The 24,511-nt window shown below is 28.7% G+C and overlaps 6 protein-coding genes across 6 annotated transcripts; 2 read left to right on the top strand and 4 right to left on the bottom strand.

Annotated features, from left to right (window-relative positions):
- Window positions 1-1,038: 1,038 nt before the first annotated feature.
- EIN_002170 (protein serine/threonine kinase, putative) lies at window positions 1,039-7,067 on the bottom strand (the record flags this gene model as incomplete). Its single annotated transcript, XM_004182864.1, has 2 exons — window positions 1,039-1,377; window positions 2,031-7,067. The coding sequence occupies 2 exons, from the start codon at window positions 7,065-7,067 to the stop codon at window positions 1,039-1,041; spliced, it is 5,376 nt and encodes a 1,791-aa protein (XP_004182912.1).
- A 2,169-nt stretch (window positions 7,068-9,236) lies between these two features.
- EIN_002160 (actin, putative) lies at window positions 9,237-10,367 on the bottom strand (the record flags this gene model as incomplete). Its single annotated transcript, XM_004182863.1, has 1 exon — window positions 9,237-10,367. One exon carries the CDS (start codon window positions 10,365-10,367, stop codon window positions 9,237-9,239), a length of 1,131 nt encoding a protein of 376 aa, XP_004182911.1.
- Window positions 10,368-11,025: 658 nt separating this feature from the next.
- On the top strand, window positions 11,026-11,598 carry EIN_002150 (hypothetical protein; the record flags this gene model as incomplete). Its single annotated transcript, XM_004182862.1, has 1 exon — window positions 11,026-11,598. One exon carries the CDS (start codon window positions 11,026-11,028, stop codon window positions 11,596-11,598), a length of 573 nt encoding a protein of 190 aa, XP_004182910.1.
- A 3,978-nt stretch (window positions 11,599-15,576) lies between these two features.
- Window positions 15,577-16,395, top strand: EIN_002140 (hypothetical protein; the record flags this gene model as incomplete). Its single annotated transcript, XM_004182861.1, has 1 exon — window positions 15,577-16,395. One exon carries the CDS (start codon window positions 15,577-15,579, stop codon window positions 16,393-16,395), a length of 819 nt encoding a protein of 272 aa, XP_004182909.1.
- Window positions 16,396-18,734: 2,339 nt separating this feature from the next.
- EIN_002130 (cysteine synthase A, putative) lies at window positions 18,735-19,748 on the bottom strand (the record flags this gene model as incomplete). Its single annotated transcript, XM_004182860.1, has 1 exon — window positions 18,735-19,748. One exon carries the CDS (start codon window positions 19,746-19,748, stop codon window positions 18,735-18,737), a length of 1,014 nt encoding a protein of 337 aa, XP_004182908.1.
- A 1,534-nt stretch (window positions 19,749-21,282) lies between these two features.
- Window positions 21,283-23,187, bottom strand: EIN_002120 (hypothetical protein; the record flags this gene model as incomplete). Its single annotated transcript, XM_004182859.1, has 1 exon — window positions 21,283-23,187. The coding sequence occupies one exon, from the start codon at window positions 23,185-23,187 to the stop codon at window positions 21,283-21,285; it is 1,905 nt and encodes a 634-aa protein (XP_004182907.1).
- Window positions 23,188-24,511: the final 1,324 nt, after the last annotated feature.

Genomic DNA, 24,511 nt, shown 5'->3' with positions numbered 1-24,511 from the left:
ATTCTATACAAAAAACAATGCATTTGAATTAAATACATTTTCATTACCAAACATGTTCAAACAATCAGCTTTACTGTTTGAACGAGTTTAATTTTAAAATTTACTTTTAGAGTGTTCAAAAATGTGTTTTCATTGAAGTTGGAATTTTTGATTTAACCTAACAATACTGTTACTGTTTTAAATGAAACACAAATTGTATATTTGGAAATTATTATTTTTTTGTTTTTAATAACATTATTCTCATGACAACCACTTTTCTGTGACAACCAATAATTCTTGTATCTGTATAACAATGAAATTTGGGAATAATAATAACTGATAACTGGGAATTTATTCAATATTTTTGAAATTTCAAGCTTAGATTTAAAGAAATTTTATTTTATTAATAAATATTATATCATTGAAAACACGGGTTATTTGCAAGATTATTTCTGGATTTTGTGAAAAAGAACATTTGTAAGGCTATGTCCAATGTGTTATTATTTTATATATATTTTACTAACCATGTATCCAGCAATTTTTTTGCCATTCAATCAAACATCTTTAATCAAATAAAATAAAATAAAATAAAATGTTTTAACCACTTTACAACGGGGCAGACCTTTCCCACCCTCACCCCGTTTACCAAAATAAAATATTTGCCGCGAGTGTTTTTTGAAGGGAATCCACTTTTCAGCCACTGTTTGTGCGTCCCCATGTCACCCACTTTCCTTGTCCGTACTGTGTGGACGCGGATGTGGTTCCCCCCGCTTGCGGGGGGGGGTCAGGGGGGATCCGCGCCAAGGGAGGACTTGGAAAGTGAATGAAACGGTGCACAAACAGACTATTTGAGTGCGTTTTTATGAGCCTTCTTTTCAATGTTCCGTCTCACTCGGTTTCCACTAACTCGAGGTGAATTTTCGGCATTTCTTGAATTCGGGAACCAGACCTAATATTATCCAAAACGCCCATTTACTATAATTATAATTATAAAATTATAAAATATAGTAAATTAATTCTATATTTAGACGGGGTGAGGGTGGGAAAGGTCTGCCCCCTTTACAACAATAAAAATTGTGGCGCTTTGCTATTTTTATCAGTGTTTTGGTTGAGATTCTCGTATATAATTTCTAATTTCTGAACAACTTCGCTCATAGAAATCCTTTGTTTTATTTCGTGTCGCCAACACGAAGCAATTACATCTTCAAACAGTTTGTGATTTGGGGAAAACGCTGGTCGTTCTCCGTTTGATGTTTTTGATGCAATGTTCCATACATATCTGCACTCTGAAAAAGCACTGCACCACCCTATTACTTCATATAATGACATACCAAATGAGTACGTGTCAGATTCAAACCCATATTTTCCAGTTATCAATACTTCGGGTGCCATATACAGCTATTGATTAATTCAATATACTATAATATAGTATTATTTAATATATTTATGACCATATATAGTACTTTTTATTATTATAAATATGGTGTGATTCTTATTAATATATTATTAGTATTATTAAAAGTTATTATTTTTATATTATGTAGTATATACTATATAATATAATTATTTTATTTAGATAAAATGTTATAAATGGTTTTGTAAAATAATTTAGATATAAATAAATATAGTAAGTACTATTTATTACTAATAATTATTATAATAAAACAAAGCATCATAGTGTTTTTATTTTAGTTGTATTTTTATAGTATTAAAACTATATTATTTATAATTTTTTCAATCAGTCATATTATAATTAAATTATACATTAAATTACAAATTATTATTAATTAATTTTTATTGTATTATTATTGTATTTAAACTATATTATTTACCATTAAATACAACTTACCAAACTATAAATAATACTATATCAAGTATATAAAAACAACTATAATAAAACCAAATGATAATACTATTTTTAATAATTATAAATACTATAATAAAACAATTATTTCAACTTGTGATAAAGTTATATATTAAATTATAATTATAATTATAATATATAATAAAATATTATATATTAATACAATTAAAAGATAAAAATAACAAACTGGTGTTCCAATTCCTTTAGTAAACGTGCTGTTTTGTTTCAAACAATTTACATTTCTTGAGCTACCGAAATCCGTCAATTTTGCGTTGACTTTTTGTCCCTCTGCCAAAGAAGTCACGAGTATATTAGCTGGTTTGATATCTCTATGGAAAATGCCATTGATATGTAAATACTCGACTCCTTTTGCCGCGTCCACCATTAACTTTGTTTTTAAATGCAGAGGATAGATGTCGATTGGCATTTTATCTTTTACGTCTTGGATACTTCCGAATTCAGCCAATTCTGTTACCAAACACAAATAATTCGGCAGAAAACAGGCTCCATAGAAGTGGACGATATACTCACATCTAAATTTGTCTAACATGGAAACTTCTTTTTCGAATTCTTCGAAGGCGTCGTCTCTATTAGTTTCCGTTCTAATTCGCTTAATAGCTACTATTTGGTCATTAAAAGTCCCTTTAAAGACAACACCAAACGAGCCTTCTCCGATCACAGAGATTTCCTTTAAATTGTCTTTGTCGAGTTTTGTTGATAACATTGTCTCTGCGAAAACACTCACTTCGTTAACTTTCTCATTTCCAGTTTTTAGAGCGCAGGACACGACTCCAATTTTGTCACGGATTTTTAAGGAGCAAATGGGATGAATCGTCAAAGTAAATTCACACGCTTCTCCTCGTCGTAACACAACCACCTTTGGCGAAAATTTCAAGATGTACTTCCTCTTTCTTTTAAATGTCACAAACTGGATTTTCTGTGGGGAATTGCCGACATTCCCAATGATCACTTGAAGACTCGTATCTTCATCAACGGGTATCTGATGCGCTTCTGGACTAAATGAAAGTTCCTTTGGAGACATCACTAAAGCACTTTCAGTATTCAGAGGAAAGTACTCGATCTGGTGTATTGCCTTTTTTAACATGAAAATGTGGTACTTTGTATAGCGAATGTGTTGCTCTTTGTGCCTCATTATTACAATTGCTATATATATAACAATTAAAATGGTTACTATCAATATGACGACCGCCACAATTGTGAGAAGCAGAATGACCCACCACACAACGTGACTCTTACAGTTCGTCTTATCTTCAGATGGCATTTTCCAGAAGTCGCACTTTTCGCAATAAGAATTAACGAGTGTGGTACACCCTTTAATTTCCATTCTATCCACACAAGCGCCATTTTCTATCATTTTATTATTACTGCAATTAAGACAGAGACTCTCTGAAGTACATGAAATACACTCTTCTCCACATTTAACACAGATTTTCGATTTTAAATAGAATCCGTCGTCACATATGACACACCCAATGTTCGTCTGTGCTGTCTTACAATGAAGAATCGAACTTATTAACTCGCACTTTCCATTATCTAGTAAGTAATAGTTTGAGATACAATTAGTACATTTACCACTGGAAAGACACTCATGACATGGAGATGTACATTGAAGACACCCCCCGTCGGAGACATAATATGTCGTGTTACATGCTGTGCAAAATCCATATTGATTGAATTGAAGACAAATCCCTTCTAATGAGAAGACCGTGACGCACTTGTTATCAATTAGTGAAGCACCAGTTATACACGATGTGCACGTATCAAAGGTTGAGACACACTTTTTACATTTCGTGTTGCACTTGTTACATACTGAGCCGTCACTGTAGTACCCATCAACACACTCCACACACCCTATCTGAGTCGATTGATAACAATGAGTTTCCGATTCATTCGTCGTGCATTTGTTATTTACTAAATAATAATTTGGACTGTCGCATTCAATGCATTTGGTGGTATCATAATATCTGCAGTGTTCAATTATAGGCACACAGTCCCCTTCTATATTCAGAAAATACTCTTCTGAACACTCTAAACACTTCTCAGGCGTTTTTATCGTCTTACAGTGCATATCCTGACAGCTGTAAGAGCCATCTTGTCCTATTAAAACATATCCCAAATTGCATTTTAAACAACTTTTAGTATTGCACTCCTCGCAGTTTGGGTACTTAGAAGTGCACAACGCACACATTACAGTCGTCGAGTAATAATTCCTCTCACAGGCAATTATAGTTTGTGGAACTATAATTAAACTATTTGGTATTGGGACACAATTTCCATTAAGAATTAACGAGCTGTTGTTCTCACATAAGGTACACCCACTTTTGGTACACTTTTGACATCCAATTTGACACGAAACACACTGACTGTCCGCCCAATACCCACTCTCACATTCTACACAATAACTTGAAGAATAAATCAAACACTTTTCAATTGAAGTGCAGTGCCCAGTACTGTCTAAACGATACTTTAAATCACACAACGTACACGTGTCACTCACACACTTCTGACATGCATTTCCATATAAAATGTGACAGTTTTGACACGTTTTGGTGACTTCGTTGAAGGCCTCGTCGCTCTCACAAACGGTTTTGACGTCCGACAGAACTTTGAGTTGTGTGACAAACGCCGTTTTATTATAAAAGACGTATCCAGCCGCACATTTTGTGTTAAATCTAGTGAAATTGACGCCGTGCTGGTACATCGCCATAATATTCGACGTCAAATTTTTGGATGTGTTAATTTCCTTAGCGAGTGTTGTGTTCTTGTGGAATGACACTATGACGTCTGTTGTTGTTACAAATCGCATTTGGAAGGTCCCAATGATCAATGCGGAGGTGTAGACTTGCAAGTCGGGCAACTTCTCGTTGATACACGACTGATTGAAAGTCAGTGTATTTTGCACCCAGGCGCTTGTATTAAGGTGTTCAGTTACCGGACACCCTGTTGTGATATTAAATTCGTTTATATAGAAAAGCCCCGCGACGTTCCCTGTGATATGCTTAACACTTTTACTTGTTCTATTATGTGTAATCCACACCGGTTTTCTCACAAAATTAACATTCAAGTTTTCGTTCAAAGTGTTGATATAAGTGTGCTCTGCGATGACATTAAAGTGATTGACATAAGCACTATCATAAGGTAGAGGGCAATGTCTATGAGTGAATGGATATGGGTATTCCGTTTCTTCTTCATCACCTTCGATCCATTGAGTCCCATTCATATGGCAAAAGACTTCAGTCGACATTTCCATAGTACTTGGGCAGTACCTGTAGACTCTCTCGTCATACCCAACTACTGCAAAAGTTTCCAAAGCAATTAAAATATTAATTCCATATGGCGATGAGAAGATGTCAACACAACTTGTGATCTTCTCAAAACTCTTCGGATCAACTTCAAAGATCCCATTGGAACTCGAGAAGAGTGGGTAGTCCTCTATAGACCGCCCCGGCGCTTCAATTACAGTCGACCGTGAAAGACTCACGGAGTAACAATTCACATCTTTCACTACATCACTCAGATGCAAACGGCAGTACTCTCTATCGTAACTCTCACAATTAAAATACAGCCGTGACGTCGACTCAATAATTATAACGGAAGTAAAATAATCACTGGCACGAGTTATTATGCCTTTCGCTACCGTTAAAACACTCTCGTTTTTGACAGTGAAAGTGGACGCGTGCTTCATCTCTACACAAGAGTCTATATATACTCTACACGCCGACTCCATAGTAAATGAAGAGGAAGATGTTAATAACAGAAGACACGTTTGATTAGTAAAATCAATAGTTATTAATGGTTTATTAATAGTAAATTGAGAGGAAATGCCGATATCGACTTTACTGTATTCAGAAAAGATTAATTGAGCTGCAATAACACTGTTTGAGTTATTGGGAATGGTTATAAAGGAGTTGTCCTTTGCTTGTATAATATGAGTGAAAAACGTTGGTTGAAAGGTTTGCTTATTTGATGACAACAAAAGTGTCGAAAAATCGTGAAGAACGACGTCTTTGGAGTAATTCATCTGCGCATTTCCAATGAGTGAAAACGTCGAATTGTTATATAAATTGATTCCAACACTGTTGGTAAATTTATTCAATAACTCAGAAGTTTTAATGTTGGTGTCTACAATTTCTAATTTTGATTCGTCAAAAATTGATATTAAAATATCAAAGGAAAGAGGAAGTGCACTTTGACACATTAAATTCGAAGATGTGTGTAACTCGATTTTAAAATTGAAGGTACTAACTTTGTTTACCGTCTTCGTATTAACAATTTTTAATATTGAAGTGTCCGCCAAAACCATTGAATTACCTCTCAGTTGGAGTGCACTTTCAGATATCAATAAAGTACTTTTACTATATAAATTGATACTATTAAATGATATCTGTGGCGAATCTGTGACAGTGAATAGAGCATCATTATATATAGAAATGTTATTCATTTCAAATGTGCTAGAACTTGAAATTAACACATTTGAAAAATCGTCTGCAATAAGTTCGCTACAGAACTTAAAAGTCCCTTGTACTGTATTTCTCACACTAAGTCTTGAATTGTCTTTTAAAACGATTTTCTTGATATCAGAGAAGTCCAAAGTGTTTGTTAAAATATTTAAAAGACTGTCGTCCTTCAACACAAATTCGCCACTTTCAATTTTGAGCTTCGAGTTGCCTTTAAAAGACATCATCGAGTTACTTCCCATAGTAATTTCACTCAAAGTCATGTCGCAGCCTTCCCCAATTTCTATCACTGAATTTGAATCACTAAATTCCATTGAATTTGCATGTAAAGTACTTTGAGTCATTTTTAAAGTGGCTCCCTGGACCACGACTTCTCCTTTAATACCAATTTTAGTGTTTTCCTTCATCTCACAGTTCTTAAGTAAAGTTAGTGTCCCACTGACTTCCAAAATACTTCCTTCACTCATAACAAAGTCCGAATTGCAACTCAAGTCTTCTTCAATTAAAAGTTTCAGTTTGGGTGGAACTGTTAATTTCGATAACAACGCCAAAGTCCCCGGAATAATCAACGTCGCATTATTCGACGCCTGAAAGGAGTGATACTTCTCTATGTGTTTCTTATTCCTCAAAGTCACCACAGCATTTTTGTCAAGTAAAATGCCTCCTTCTTTCTCAAAAAATTCTTCTGAAAAATCTATCGCAATAATCCCATCTAATTCAAAGACGGGAATCACTGTAAAGTTCATCAAACAACTTTTTGTAAGAACAAAGTCACGGCTCACGTACACTAAAGAACAATCCGCTATCCTATCTCCACTCGTGATGTCTGTCTGTAAGTCTTCTATTATAAGATATTTATTGGTATATATTAGTAAAATAATTAAAAAGTATAATACAATATATTATTTATCAATAGTTAAATTAACTAATCATTTTAATACAGTGTTTTATTTTTATTTTAAATCAAAATTATATTATAATTATAATACATTTATCAAATTGATAGTAAAATAGGTAATAAGTAGAATAGAATATATTATTTATGAATAGTTAAATTAGCTAATAATTCTAATACCGTGTTATTAGTATAGTATAATTAATAGTATAATTATTTAATAATTATAATACATTATTATTGTGTAAATTAAAAAAAGTAAATTATATTATAAGTATAATACATGTTTGTAATTAGTAATGAAGAACCAGGAATGACATTAAAATATTTTTTGTGTAAGTTAATAAAAAAAGATTTGAAAACGATTTCGTAGTTTATTTTTTTGATAAAATTGCAATGGAAAAATAAAAAAAGCTCAAATAACAACACCAAAAAAATCGAATATCAATAATAAAAATTAGTTTTTATGGTTGAATCAAATATAAACACAAACCTAACAATTTGAAGCCAGTCGAGCAATCAGAACTCGTCGGTTGACATACAGTGGATGTTGTCAAAACAATAAGGTTGATCAAAATAATACAGACAAAACCCATGTAATGGTCTTACAAGATGTATTTTATTTCAGATAAAAGTGTATTTGTAAAAAATGAAAAGCAAGATAAAACGATATAATTATATTGTTGTTTTATGTCGATGTTTTAGATCAAGATTTAATAAATATAGTTTATTTATAGTTTCCTTGTTTTAAATGACTTATACAAAAAATGAAACGGGTTTGAAACAAAAAATCGACAGAGAGTCTCAAACTATAAATTTTAATTTAAATTATTATAATATATAATTTGTTTTTTAAAATGCAAAGAAAGATAATAAATGTCGATTTGTAATAATAATGTATCTGTTTTGATCCATTTTATTATATTTTCAATATTTAAACTATTTTATAGTAAATTACTATAGTTACAATAACAAATTTATATTAATCTGAGGTTGTGTTATATTTATAAAGAACTCTAATAACATCAATTTTATTAGTAACATCTATTATAATAACAATTTATTACTTAATTTATGTCGATAACTATAACTTAATATAATATAATTATTAGTAATAGTTACTGTTTTGGGGGAAATTTTAAAATGATTATAATTGGTTTGATTGTTATTAATGTTTTAAAACACAATATTTCTATAATCAGAGTGATTAAAAAACAGTGAACCTTAAAGTTGTTTTTTTATTACTCTTAGAATTTCAATAAAAACGGGATTATTTATATAAATTATTAACTAGGAACTTATTTGCATTTTTTAACATACTGCTTTAAAAAAACTTCATGTAATACTTAAAACAACTTTTAAGTTATTTGGTTTTCCCTTTTTATTAAGATACTTTATTCAGTCCACTCCAAAAACACTAAAAAAAACTTTATTTTAAAATACTATAAAAATGGTTTATATAAATTTAAAAATATCTATATTTTTTTTTCAAGGAATAAAGTGATTATTATTATTATTATTTATATTATTGAATGGACATTATGGTGTTTTTCCTTTACAATCATTTCTTATAACATTATTATGTAACTTTTAAATAATAAGAAATTGAATATTTTTTAACCCATTTTAAATATTTATTTTATCAAGCAAACCTTATGTATAGTTGTTACATTTATTTATTCTATAAACTATAAACAAATTGTTTATTTGTTTCATTTCGATCAGAATTGTTCAAAATTATATTTAAAGTCTGTCTAAAAACGTTGTCCGCTTGTAAAAAGTTGTCCATTTGACAAAAATTTACACAAAACAAGTTTAATTATTTAAGAATTAGAAAAAACGTTGAAACCTGGTAAAAAATATGAAACAATGTTTTGGGAGTGTTTCGAATTGTTTCCCAAAATATTCAGTTTTAATGGTCTAAAAATACCCGGCAACGTTTCCAGACCGAGTATAGTGCTAAATTTCATTAAATAAAAATTATTATAACTTTTGAAAAAAAGTAACATATAAAAAAGAGTTATAATTGACAATTCAAATGTATAAGACTACTCCCATATTCCATATACTTTTCTCGACTCACCAAAGCCTGTTCAAAGCTATTTAAAGACCCCAAAATGGACCCTCCGATCCAAGCCGACAATTTTCTTTCTGGCAATGTAATAATTTTAACTTTTGCATTTTTAGCCACAAGTTTATTGATTTCGTGTTGTAGTCTTTTATCAATTCCATCAAACATAGTATTTCCACCAGCTAATATAATGTTACTCAAAAAATATTTTCGACTATTTAAATCGCATTTTTGAATGGAATTTGCTATATAGTGCTGTATACCTTCACAGTCGATATCGTATTTTTGTGGTTCAAAAAGTGCCTCAGCAACTTCAAATCGCACAATTCCAAGACGTAGAATTGTCCCATCTGGAAGTTCAAATTCCTTCTCTAATTCACTCGATTTTTGAGTTCTTTTGGTTGCAAAGTCTGTCGTACAAGAACACAAATTTTCTTTAATTTCCTGCAAAGTCTCGCGGTTAAAATTTAAAGTTGATGTATTAAACTTTTTGGTAAGAAGTCTTCTGAGTGTTTCTGTAACACAGCCGCCAGTTAAAGAATTGTGAAATGTACTGTTTTGATACGAAAAACCGTCGTACATAAATTCAAGTCGAAAAGTGCTTTCCCCACTCTCCACAACAAGACCAGTTGTAGTTCCCGCCGAGTAGATCGGCAACACAGAAGGTCGACAGATATACAGAGAAGGGACTTTAAACGACTCAAACATGATTTCACTCATCTTCTCTCTAACACTATATGAAAGTTCAAAATCCTCTGTGAGTAACATGTGTTTTTCACTTGAATCGATGCGAAGTTTTTCTTCAAAAATGTATTTCCATAGTGCACTTAATGCGTCAAAATCTTTTACTTGACCATTTTGTATTGGACTTATTTCGTCAAAAAAATTGGTTTTGGTATTTAAAGAATCGTTTATATAATATTCAGTTGTGTTGTTCTGATGACTGAATTGAATACGCGATTTTGATCTTCCAACTAAAGTTGGAAATATGTTAAGAGGATTATCATCGCCAGCAAATCCCGATTTTATAGCGGAGGAACCATTATCAATTACTACAACACTGTTTTCTTCGTTATTCATATTTTTATTAAGTTAATGAGTTTTCGTAGTTTTTAATTTAATTAAATTAACTCACATTTTGAAAAATGAGTCAATTAATTAATTAAATATTTACAATTGACTTGTTTTTAATATAATAATAGATTGTCATTTTAAACTATTTTTACCTTTTTGGCTTGTGTATTGATATGCATGGAATAAACTTTGAATAATCGGGAAATATATCTAATAAACGTGTAATTACCTGTTTATTAGACCACTTGAATTATGTTCAATGTTATTTAAAATGATAATAGTAAAGTTATCGTATATTATATAAATTGTTGAAACTAAATAAGTCAATAAAAAAATAAAACAGATTGAGTTGGTGGAAAAAAGTCCATCTGGTTAAGAATAACTATATTTTATTATAAACAACCATTTATTATTAGTTTCTATTTTTCTGTTTTTTTGGATTTTTAATTAATGTTTTTGAAATAATACAAAATGTTTTTAATATTATAGCAACTAATGTTATAATTTACTATAATTTGCAAACAAGCTTTTTTCTACATATCGATTATGAATTGTTATTTACTTCAAACAAAGCAAAAACATCAAAAAAATCAGTAAGAACAAAAGAACATGACCAAGTGAACTAAAAATTAATAAAATCTATAATTAAAAATAATAATTAAAAATGAACAGGCGTTTGGATTGTATAGTATGTTTAATAGGAGCAAAGGGTGTTGGTAAAACGACAACCAAACTTCAATTTGAAAAACAAATCTTTAAAGAGAATTATGTCCCCAATCCAATGGAAGACTCGTATATTGTTTTAAAACAAGTTGATGGAATAGAAGTCTATTTTATATTAATGGATGAGTCCACCGAATATAAAGAATTGACTAAAATGATATATAAAAATTGCGACTGCTTTGTATTTATATATTCTATACTATCTATAGACTCTTTTAATGAATTAGAAAGTTTTAAAGAATACGTTCTTAATATTAAAAATAACGAGAAAATAGTAATGGTCTTATGTGAGTCGAAATGTGACTTAGAGCCTCAAAGAGTTGTATCACAAGCAGATGGTGAAAGACTTGCTTTAAATTGGAATGTGCCGTTTTACTCGTGTTCAGCAAGAACACGAATTAACATCGATGAGATGTTTATCGATGTTGCAAAACAATACATTAAATTGCAGAGAGAGAAAAAGGAACTTCAAACAATAGCAGCAAAGAAAAAGAAAGGGTGTGTTTTAGTATAATTTACATTATTAATTATTTACATTAACAATCACTTTAATTAATAATAATACATTTTTTATAATTTATTAACTTGTAGTTTTATTATTTTCTATTTGTAATTATTAAAATCTATTAACTCTAAAAGTTAAATTAAAGTTTGTATAATCAACTTTGTTGTTTCTCTTTTAATAACATTAACACCTTAAATTAACATTGAACAAAATTCAAGTGGTCCAATAAACAGGGAATAACAAATTTATTAAAATATTTTCCATTTTTTAGAGTTTATGTGCAAAAAACACAACCCAAAAAGGTAAAATAATCTAAAATTAATTATTATCCCTGTAAAAACGGGTTAATTGAAAAACAAAAGCGTCATTTAAGTTTTAATAAGACAGTTAAAAATAAGGGGATTAAGAAGCTATTATACTTGATGTAAGCTTTGAAGTTTGTCTACTTAAATTTAAAATTTGTTAACTTAAAGGAGGATGAAAAAACGCCAACTTTTTTCCACAACCTGTCGTCATAATAATTTAACTAATAACATTATAATAACAAAGTATAATACAAATTACCACCTCCGACAGAAAAAGTCTCCATGTAGCATATTTAGCCTTCATGGTAAACAGTATAAAACATTTTATTATATTAATATTATTTGAATTTATAAAATAAAGTGGAGTGTTTTATTCTCTTTACTGTAATCATTTAAAGCTAAATAAATAGAAATAACCAATATCAATTCAAAAGTTCATCCAAAATTTCTGTTTTACTTCCAATATCCACTGTGTTATACAACTCCGTCGACATGTCTCTTTCACCTGAGGATGGTATTATAACTACAATGGTTTTCCCTTTGTTCTCACTTTTAGTTGCTTCTTTCAGTGCTGCTAAAACATATATGGTTTTAAACATTTTAATATCAATAAAAAAAGAAAAATAAAAACACCAATTAATTACCATTTCTAATGATTATACAACAATGATTAAAATATAAGGTTTCATTGTTAACAATTACATTTCTGAAAAAAAATGTTCAAATTTTAAAGAGTGTTTTTTTTACAATGTAGACATGCAACATAACTTAACTTTAAATTATAACACAAAAATTAAAGGAATTTCTCATTTTGTAACAATTTCAACTTTTGTCTTTTTGTTCACAAACACTTCACATACGATATTTTAATAATTTTACTATTTAACCCTTCCAATACCAGAAATATGATTGTTATAACACGAATACAAATGAATATAAACTTAAATTTGTAAACTAAAAGTTATTCTAAATAAAACAGTATTTATTTTTAATATTGTATTTTTCAGTTCACGTTTGATGTATCATTTATAAAATATAAAAAGTTTGCACGTTTTATTTTTGTATGTTATATAAATTAAAAGTCTAACACAGTTGTGTTATACATATTAGTTTTAAAATATATTTTATAATAATTTAGAGTAATGTATATAAAGGTTCTTTTTTTTTAAAACGTGAAAAAGGTAGTAATGTTATTCATATACATTTGGTTTATTTTGTGTAATGAAAAAGATTTTTTTAAAACGATAGTTAAGAAGAAAAATTTCGTAAATATATCTCGTATACACATAATTTTCAACAATAGGTTATATAGTGAGAACGCTAATAATCAGTGTGGTTGCACAACTGATATCATAATATATGGTTATTTGTTATGAGTATTAAAATTCAATAAAAACTTTTTTACACGCTAGTTACAAAACATCAAAACATTTGCAATTTAAACTAAATTAAAATAATTACTTTTGGAATTTTCAAAGTATGATTTATCTCTTGTTTTTCAATAAATAAATTTTTATCTTAATTTTTTTTGATAATTTTTCTTATTTTAAAACCCTGTTTTTAGAAAAACTTATAATGTATAGTTTATTATACTATACACAAATTTTTGATATAAAAAGAAAAAAGTATAAACTTAAAAATAATTACAGGAAAAGTCTTCAAGTTTTCCTCACAGGAAAAGTGAACATTTTTTTCAACAAAAATACGATTTTAGGTTAAAATTTACTATTAATTTGTAGTAAATTAAATTATTTTTTACTATTAATTTTGTTTCCTAGTATTTCCCATGGTTATTAAAAGTTTAAAGCGTTTTTGCATGATTTCTTTCTAATTTATACTCAAAATGAATAAGATATAAATAAGTATACATTTTTTGGAAATTTTTGGTACTGGAAGAGTGAAGGGTTAAACATCAGTTTAAATGTTGTTAAAAAATAATATAAAATGGTTCATTATAATAATGTTTAAGATTGTAAAGAACTGTTGTCGAATTTGACCACGTTAAATAAAATAATGGTTGTATATTTATGGTTGTTGACAATTCTATGTAGAAAGGTTGTTTTGAGTGACAAGTCAAAGTTTAACAATAATTTATCGAATAATTCAAGAACAATACAATTCACTATTATAATTTGATTATAATCAGGGTCGGCCAAACGATCATGTTATTGAAAAAAAACTTAAAAAACAAAAAAATGGTAAATAACATTATCATTTTTGAAAAACAAAAAAATAAATGACAAAACACAATTATTTATTCCATATGACAAAATGAAAAAATATAAAACGATAGTTTATATTAAACATGGTGTTTTTTTCAAATTACTTTAAAATACAACAATAAAAATATTTCTTTGTGTTAATATAATTCTACACCAAAACCTTTCAATTATATAATTCGCGTGTAAATGAAACAACTTTAAAGCTGCACTAATATATTTATTCGTTTTCAATTCAATGAGTAATTATTATTTTGACTGATTATTATCGTATTTTGAATGATCGTTTTCATTGATAAGATTATCTAAAAATAAGTTTTACTGTTTTTTGAAAATTAAATGGTTTACTCCATCCAAAAATACATTGTCTGTTTTGTATTATTGCAAATGTTAATAAAAATACAAAATAATACAATTTGATTGATTCATTGAAACTTTATTTCAGAAGGGACATAATTGAAGAAATCAAAACTTGTGTTTATAATTCATTTTCACCTATGTTTTGAATAATTAAATATCAATTGTAAAAATATTAAATTTTATGTTAAAATCACATAAATTATTTCTAATAAATTTTATTGGTTGTAAGTATCTTTTGTCTCTTCAAGTATTATAATTGGTGAATATTGTTATTTAATTTTAAAAACTCTGTTACACAATATTTCACATGCTTTTAACTTATCAAACATTGTTCTTAAAAACTAAAATTTTACACAATATAATGATATTTTGATCACACTAAAAAATGTTCAAATCGTTAATAATAGTTTTAACAATTGTTTAAAAACATTTTAACACAAAAAAACCTTTTGAATTTTTTGTTAACAATATGCTAAAACTAAAAATAAACTTACGTATTAGAGATGCCACGAAGTTGTTTAAAAACTGGATTTTGGCCGACCCTGTTATAATTAATTGTTTACTTTTTGTTTCGTCATTTAAAAAATTTGGTTAAGATATTTTTAGTCAATTTTTATTTAATTCCCAAAAAGTCATCACAATTAAAAAAAATAACAAATCATTTATTATTTTATTATATATCAATTATTTTTTTATTATCTGCAGACATGGGAATCAATATATCCAAATCAATCCATTTTTAAATTATAGTTATTTCACAACAATTATAATTCGCCGAACTTTTACTTTTCTCATAATTCGCTGAACATTAAGATTTGTGAAAATGTGACAAATTGCAATAAGGTACAATAATTGTATTGATTCTTTTTCTTTTAAAACAACACAATTAATAACATTCGTGGTAATTACCATAAATGATTTCAAACATTTGAATAATGTATAAATATTTTAATTAATAAATTGTTATTTAATTATAGGTATTTTTACGAAAATAATCTCATCTCTTCAAATGGTGAATTATATATTCATCTATAATTTATTATAATTGTTTGCAAAGAAGTATTTCGAAAATATTTAAAGACCAAAAAACTGTGAAAAATAATATGTGTGGACTTTCTGGTTATCATATCATGATAGTGTCGAAGTACTTCGCAATAATCAAAGACTTTATTAACTTAGAGTTTGTATGCAAGAAATTTGGTGGTAATATGGAAAAATTCCATTATAACCCAATTCCGTTAAATTCCAAAACTCTTGGATATTTTCCAAACATCGAGACACTTCATTTGTGGGAAGAAGAGGATGAAAATTTTGGCAATGAATTTTTGAACAACACGGAAAAAAATGAAGATTGTGAAAATAAAGCCGTTTTTAAAAAAAAGTTCTATCGAATCATTGTGTGGTTCAATCTTGACTTTGAAACTGTTGACAAAAACAAAAGTCGAAACATTGAGTTTAAAAACATTACTTACACTAAAAATGATAGAAAGAAATATGGTAATAACATACCATCGAGTGTTACATCAATCGGTAAAAGTTGTTTTTGTGAATGCAGTAGTTTAAGAAGTGTTAACATACCTTCAAGTGTGACATCAATTGGTGAATATTGTTTCTGCAGATGCATAAGTCTAAGTAAAATAACAATACCATCAAGTGTAACATCAATTAATAATTCTTGTTTTTATGAATGCAGTAGTCTAAGTAGTGTCAACATACCATCCAGTGTCACATCTATTGGAAAAGATTGTTTTGGTAATTGTAGTAGTTTAAATAGTGTCAACATACCATCAAGCGTGACATCAATTGGTAATTCTTGTTTTTATAAATGCAGTAGTCTAAAAAGTGTAACAATACCATCAAGTATTAAATTAATTGGTGATTATTGTTTCCCATCAAACACAGTAGTTCATCGAAGCAAATGAGATAATTTAGTTATTTCACAATTTGTTAAAAACAGATAAAAAATTGATTTAATAAAAATAGTTGAACAAATCGATTTGTTTTTTTTTGAGAAAGTTAATTTAGTCGTCTCGCGAATGAGTGCGAGGCAAGTAGTAGTAATATGAACGCTTTTTGTAAGTCAAGTATTGTATTTGTAACTTTTAAAAATAAATGTTTTACAAATATTGTTTTGTAACAAACCCGTTGCGAAGTGACGGGTAAAAATTTGCAACAATTTTTGTTTTTTGGAACGAAAAATGAGATTTCTGTTTTTGTATTTATCCAAAAAATAGTCATCGTTTCTCTTAACGATGATATTTATTTTATTATTTTTATTCATGAAGTGATATATATAATACACGTGGGATAAGGTTATAATATTATTGTTCGTCATAAAGGGTAAAATGTTAAAATATGTGTTTTAAAAAGTTAAAAAACGAATCCCTGTTATATTAATTTATACTCTTTATTTTGAAAAATTGGAATTTCAAATTGTTGTAATAGACTCTTTGATAACATCTATTGAATAAATAAATTGAAATGAATGATAGGTAAATGCACAACATTTATAATTGTAAGGTTGTTGATTTTTTGAAAATAAAATGAAAAATAAATAGTTTTATTGATAGTAAATTATAATATTGTTTTAGTTTTATAAAAATTAATAAAGTCAACTTTAATAAACACATTCTTGGATATCAAGAGTGAGTTTTGTTGATAATAAAAAGCTGTTAACAACATGTTAAATACACCATTTGAATGTTGTGTGTCTGATCACTGTTATTTATTAAAGAATAAGTTGATGTTTGAATAATTATTCTTAATAAAATAATAATTTTATAAACTAATAAATAAGCATAATATATATTATTAATAATTTTGCATATAATAGTATAATATAACAAACATCTTAAGTAAAAACATTTTATAAAAATAATGTTTTTTATTAAAATGCTTTCAAAAAATATTTTAATTGCCATTTATTGCCATAATACAGTCATGCGAAAAAGCTGTCGCGTTTGGAAAAACCTGTCTTGAAAAAATATTTTATAGTAAATTTATAATTACTTACTATACAGTATAGCTTCTATTCGATTTATTTGCAGGGTCATTTCACAAAAATCGAATAAAAATATTCGGCATTTCCAAATAACATTTTCTATTTCAGATCATTTGTTTATAGTACTAGAATAGTTCATTACCACCCGAGACAGGTTTTTTCAAACGCGACAGCTTTTTCGCATGACTGTAATTTCAAATGAATCTCGATAAACAATTAAAACTTAATAATATATTATATAAAATATTAATTGTATTAATCAAAAACGTTGTTACGTTTCGATCCAAATTTTAAATAATATAAAACTCCAAAAAATAAGAATGGATTAAAAAGTCAACAGATTTAAAAAATCGAATTTTGGACTATAAAAAAAGTATTTTGAACTCAAAACAGTCATTCATTACGATATTTATTATGCGAGGAGAGGTTGTGATAAAATATAATATACAATGCATGTGAGAGCGAGATAATATATTTTGCCAAAGTCGTTGACCACTTTTTGTGTAGCGTGTGAACAAAATGTTTGAATGTGTGCTATATGATAAATAAGAGAACGCGGTTCTCTTCTGAAATAATATATTTTATCCACAAAAAAATATAAATGATTTGTTTTTATTCATTGGTTATTTTTGGGTTTTTATTAATTTCTAAAATTGCAAAACGACAAAAACAAAAATAGAAATTACAGTAAAACCTCCCAAGAGCGGGTTCTCTCAAGAGCGGGCATTTTTTAGACTAAAACTAAAATTAGAGTTCTCTATCGAGCGGTATTTGAGGTTTGATTGGCTATAAATGCCCGCTCTTGAGAGAACAAAATTCCCACACCCTCTCTTTCTTGAGAGGTTTTACTCATGTCAAATGTAAAGGAAAATTCAAAACCATAACATGCAAATTGGTTGATAAGTCCCTTCGGTTCAAACATATTGTTAAAGAAAAAAAAACCAAGAAGACCAGAAAAATAGCAAATTAATTCATTTTTTTATTTTTTAATTTTTTGTTTATTTGTATTATTTTTTTCGAACTAAATGTAAATTAGAAATATAGTTTTTATTTTTTTGCAATAATAAAGTACCATAAAAAATAATAAAAACAACTACCATTTCTAGTTTTAAGTGTGATAAAAATGTAGTAAATATTAATTATAAAAAACTATAAAATAAAAACATCAAATTGTCGTGTTTGTGTTTAAAAGATATCCATCTTATATTATATTCTCTTTACTGTAATCATTTAAAGTTAAATAAATAGAAATAACCAATATCAATTCAAAAGTTCATCCAAAATTTCTGTTTTACTTCCAATATCCACTGTGTTATACAACTCCGTCGACATGTCTCTTTCACCTGAGGATGGTATTATAACTACAATGGTTTTCCCTTTGTTCTCACTTTTAGTTGCTTCTTTCAGTGCTGCTAAAACAGCAAGTCCTGCAGTGTTCCCAATCATAATCCCATCGTACTTACACACCGCTCGTGCCATTTTGAGTGCATCTTCTATTTTGTACATCACTACATCATCAACTACTTCACTTTTAAATATCGAAGGTACAAACCCACCACTTCTTTCACAACAAAGGGGAAGATATGGTCCTCCACATGGTATTCTATCCCATTGAACAGCTATCACTTTAAAATCTTTCTTTTTCTTTTTCAGGTTCTCACCAACACCAATGAGCGTTCCAGTCGTTCCAATAACAGAGACAAAGATGTCTACCTTTCCATTAGTATCTTCCCAAATTTCACGTGCAGTTGATTGATGTGCATTTGTGTTGTCTGGGTTTGCAAATTGGTTCGTTGCAAAATACTTCTGTGGGTCTTCCTTCACCATTTTGTCAACTAAAGCAATGGAGCCTTGCATCCCAAGAGAACTCTCAGTCTCTATTAAAGTCGCGCCACACGCTTTTATTATCAACTTACGCTCAAGGGATTCGTTGGTCGGCATCACTATGTTCACTTTAAAGCCATATGCATTACCAACCCCACAAAGACCAATTCCTGTGTTCCCAGAGGTGGCTTCTATCAGTTCCATTCCTGGACGCAAACGACCGTCTTGAAGAGCTTGATACACTATGTTGAAAGCAACTCGATCTTTGACAGAAGATAAAGGATTAAAGAATTCTAATTTTAAAAGAATAGTCGTGGAGGGATCTATCTTGTAATATTCAACTACTTTGTTCAATTTGACTAATGGAGTGCCTCCAACCGTCTCTAAAATGTTGTTGTATATACGTCGACGTGGAAAAGATGGTGTAATTGTGTCTGTTATTTTCGCCATGAATAACTTTAATAACAAGATAGTTGATATTTTTGTATCAATTTAACACACGCGAATAGTGTATTTTTTTATTTATTGAATTGTAATAATAGAAATAATCATTTTCAATAACACCATATTGTTTTTAATAAACAACCAATATTTGTGATTAAAAGGAAACAAAAATCTTAAACTAACAAAAATAAAGTTCAATTTTTTAAAATTGTGATGAACAACTTTTTTTGAAACAAAATATTTATTATTGGTATTCAAGTATTGCAATAACATTATAGCATAGAATAATACTTTAAACATATATAATAAAATGATATCTAAAAGACTTATTTGTTATATTTTTATATTCCTCAAATTATAATATACCTTTTTATTAGAGTTTTAATCCTTATATCTCAATTTCATCAAATTTGCGATTTAAATTGATTTTTTGTTTTAATTTAACTAAATAAAGACGTGTTATAATAATTTAAAAACATTTCATTCTCATTGAATAAACAATCAGAAATAAAAAAAATGATTACCAAAAATTTATTTTATGTGTAAAAATAAAAAACATTGATTAATTGAAACAAATAATGGGTTTTAAATTATTTTTTTGTTTGTTGTTTCAATGTCTTAAACACCACCACAAATATGTTGTTAATGTGTGAACTTTCCTATCTCCGTGGAATAACTTGTCTTCACAGATTTATTTCATATGAAATATTTTTATTATAATATAAATTTAGTTTAATATACCAACAAATGGTCATTAAACAGGGGCATTAAAATCTTTTTTATTGGGTATTTAAAATAAGAAAAAAAAATGTTATCGGTGATACACAAGTTTTTATTATGTAAAATTAAACTTAACAAAAACTGGAATAAATAACATAAAAAACCATTCAATAAACAATCAAGTAAAACCAATGTTTTTTAAAACTTTTAAAATAAAAATAATAAAGAAAAAAGAATAAATAAAACTTATTATACAACTGTTTTATTGTAATGTTATTTACATTTTTTTACAATAAGTTTATAGCACCGTGTAAATACATTATTTGCAACAAAATAAATCAACTTCCTTTGTCGTTATTTTGATTAATTAACACTCTAAATGATATTGAACATAATTCAAGTGGTTTCAAAAACAGGAAATCTCATTCTTATTAAAATATTTTCAGTTCTTTAAAAAATTATTAAAGTCTGTTTAAAAACGTTGTCCTTTTTAAAAATATACATAAAATAAGTTAAAAAAGGAATCAAACAGTTGAAAACCAAGTAATAATTATTAAACGTAGTTTTTGGAGTGTTTCAAACAGTTTCCCGAAAAATTTCACTTTTGATTGTCCAAAAATGCCCGCACAACGTTTTTAGACTGAGTATATGTGGATAACATTACACAAGCGAAAAAGTAAAAACACCAAAAATTTCAAAAATTTTAATATATCCCCAAAAAACAGGTCAATTGTAAAAACTCAAATGTTATTTTAAGTGTTAATATTATACAAATTATAGTGATATATTATTATAAATAACAACTAAAAATACGAAGAATTTAATTTTCTTCATTTGTTACACTCTCCCTTTCGTTTTCTTCGTTGTCACTCTTTTGTTCTTCTCCGTTCATTTCTTCTTCACTCGCATCGCTCACTTCATTTTCGTCTTCAAAAGTTCTTTCCACAACATCAAAATCGAGATGGAAAGTTTTCTCACAGTTAATATAAGCGTCACAAATGCAGTGCAAATTCACGTGATATTTCCCAACCCCATTCGGGTTCTTTGCATAGATTTTTATGACCGTTGGTCTGTCTGAAATTTGAATGAACCCGCACGTCGCGGTGATTACGTAGCTGTCACTAGCATCTGTCAAAATGTACCACCACCTTTCGAGTCTTTCATTTGGACACAGTGGATTATGTACATACACGTCCTCTTTTATTTCGTGTTTATTGTCATCGAAAAAGACCTTCTCGTTGTGTTCATTGATTTTCTGTTGATCGTCAACGTCTTCGTTTTGATTTTCACGTTCACCCCCCTCACTCTCAAAAATGTTCGAAAATTTGTCTTTAAAACGCCCACTCAACTCGCCCGTGTTTTCGCGTGGATATCGATACGCGTTGATTAAAACCATCAACGGGACTCCCCTCGCTACTTTTTGGTTCATCGTCGCGCTCATCGCCTGTACCACAAACTCAACTGAACTCGGAAAATATCGAAAGAATTTTAAACTATAATTTACTGGTAATTTATAGTTTATTTTATAGTTCTTTTGCACAAATGCGGTTCTTTCATTTTCGCTCAACTGCACAAACTCCTCGAATTTGAATATATCAGTAGTATTCTCTTTGTTATTGTCGATATCTGGAATCTGCTCGTTTTCGTTATCAGTTGCCTGCGTGATCATTTGATTGACCTTTAAAGTGGACCAGACTCCTTCCATATTCCCTTTAGAAATCATTATATAAACCAACTTATTTAACACATTTGGCGCCTTCTCTATTATATAGTCTAACTCATCTCTTAAGTATTGAGGCATTTCATTATGAAGTCTTGACAGATGAGCGCCAATTAACGTTTGAATCTTCATTGGCACTGGCAAAAAGTCCTTTTGCTCAACTCGAAATTGACTTTTGATCTTTTGAACTAATAAAGGAAGGTCCGTTGTGTCCCTTTGTTCAATTTCAAGATCTGCAAATTCCGTTGAAAAACTCAATAATTCAACGACCTTCATTAAAGTCATCTGTTCCCGCATTATACGCGACACTGCGGCATTTGTGGCATATTCAGCGCGTCCGCGGGACTTTCCTCCACATTTTGAATATAAGAGAAACACACCAAGAGGTATCAATAACACCACAACAATACCATAAAAGGCCAAGACGAAAGTCTTGTTCTTCCGCCCATTCAAAAAGGACGGCATGCCTATCCCAAAAGTGACGCCGTGGTCTTCTTCGTCTCGCCCGGTCTCCTCCCACGCTCTTAATTTACTTGGTGTGGTCAAGACCTCATACGCCCGTGTCACTAAAATGAAGTTCTCCTTTGCACTCTCCAACTTGTTCTTGTCGGGATGGTACTTCAGAGACAAGCGCCGGTAAGCCGCACGAATGTCCTTCTCGCTGGACCCCCGTGTGACACTTAATATGTGATAGGGGTCAAATTTCTCTGGAGGGGAAGGTACTTCCGCGCGTGAAATGTATAACACGTTGAACGCAAAAAGGGAAGAGAAGAGCACAATAAGAAAAAGAAGGATGACATCAAGTTTAGTGTACTTCTTGCGACGCAAAGAGGAACGGAAATGCTTCTCACAACATAAAGAACATTCACATGGAAAGGATGGCGTTGTCCGATAACGCCGACGAAGGAAGATTAGCAGCAATAGGAGTAACCCTATGCATAATAGTGAACTGATAAAGACTAACGACATTTGATCATCAAATTCAAATTGGGTGTCGGAGTCCATTTTGTAAAATTTTTAGTTTATTTTAACTAGTTTGAGATGCAAACTTAAAACTATGTTTTATTAATTTCTTATTAATTTCTTAATTTCTTATTATTATTAAGAGTGTTAACGTGATAGGGCGTATCCACACCGAAATGGTGAATCCCTGTGGATTGGATTATTTTGTGTGGATAGCATCTTATTTTTTTGTCGAAAAACCCCAAATCTTCGTTTTAAACCATATGTTATGATTTTTAAAATTAATAATTGTTACTTATAATCATTTATGGGACGAAAATCATACACAAACATGAATACCCCCATAAGGAGTATTTCCAATATTTGCAATAATTTCATAGTAAGAAAAAACGCTATTTTCAGCCTTTTTTGGAGTGGTAAAATAAGAATAGATCAAAATGAACAAATAAAATTACTAACATAATTTACATGTATTATCCCGTTTATTTAATACATGTAACACTATTTTTTTCGTTTTTTTATTGAAAAAACATTTCAAAAGTGATTTATGTGATTATAATTTGGGAAAATTCCCGTTTTTTGCATTAAAAAATATTTAATTTTAATATCAATTTTAAATAATATTATTTTTTGTTATTTGTGGCTTAAAAATGCATTTGTCATCACTTTTTACTAATAGTATTGTAATTTATATAAACACTCCATTAGTTTATTATTTTAATAATAATATTTGGGAATTGAAATTTGTTAAATAAAGTTCTTTTTGTTGGCACAAATTATACGTATAAAGAAGGGTTTTACATCCTAAATAATGTTCTGGTTTTGTTGAAAATGTTAAAGACAAAGGTTTTATGTCTAAACTAAACTATTAATTAATAACAATAAATTATATTACAATAGTATATTATTAATAAACATAAAAATGACAGAATAATCACATAACAAATTCTATTAACATAGTTAAATAAAATATAATTTTTATTATAAAAACGTTAAAAAGTTAAATGGCAAATTACCACATCGTAACAATAAGTTATTATTTATGTTATTAAAAAATCATAACAATACATAATAATTAAAATAGAATCATACGACAAATTCCAACAAAACCATCAAAAAATACAAGTCATGTTACTCATTACATCTAACATGTAATAATAAAGATTGTCTATCTATATTTACCATCCACACCTTTTCAGCCTATCCACAGTAAACTATGCCATAGTTTTTTATGACAAATTATATGTTATTTTATAAAATTTTCAATTTCAATATTTTTTTCGATTACATATAGTTTATTCAATCAATTAATAAATTAAAGTTAATTAATAAAAAACTCTAGTCTTAAAATTTTTTAAAAATGAAT

The sequence above is a fragment of the Entamoeba invadens genome (assembly GCF_000330505.1).
Source record: "Entamoeba invadens IP1 unplaced genomic scaffold scaff_1105074724789, whole genome shotgun sequence".
Lineage (NCBI taxonomy): Eukaryota > Evosea > Mastigamoebida > Endamoebidae > Entamoeba > Entamoeba invadens.
Note: the sequence above shows the minus strand (reverse complement) of the source record. Positions and strands in the feature narration are given on the sequence as shown.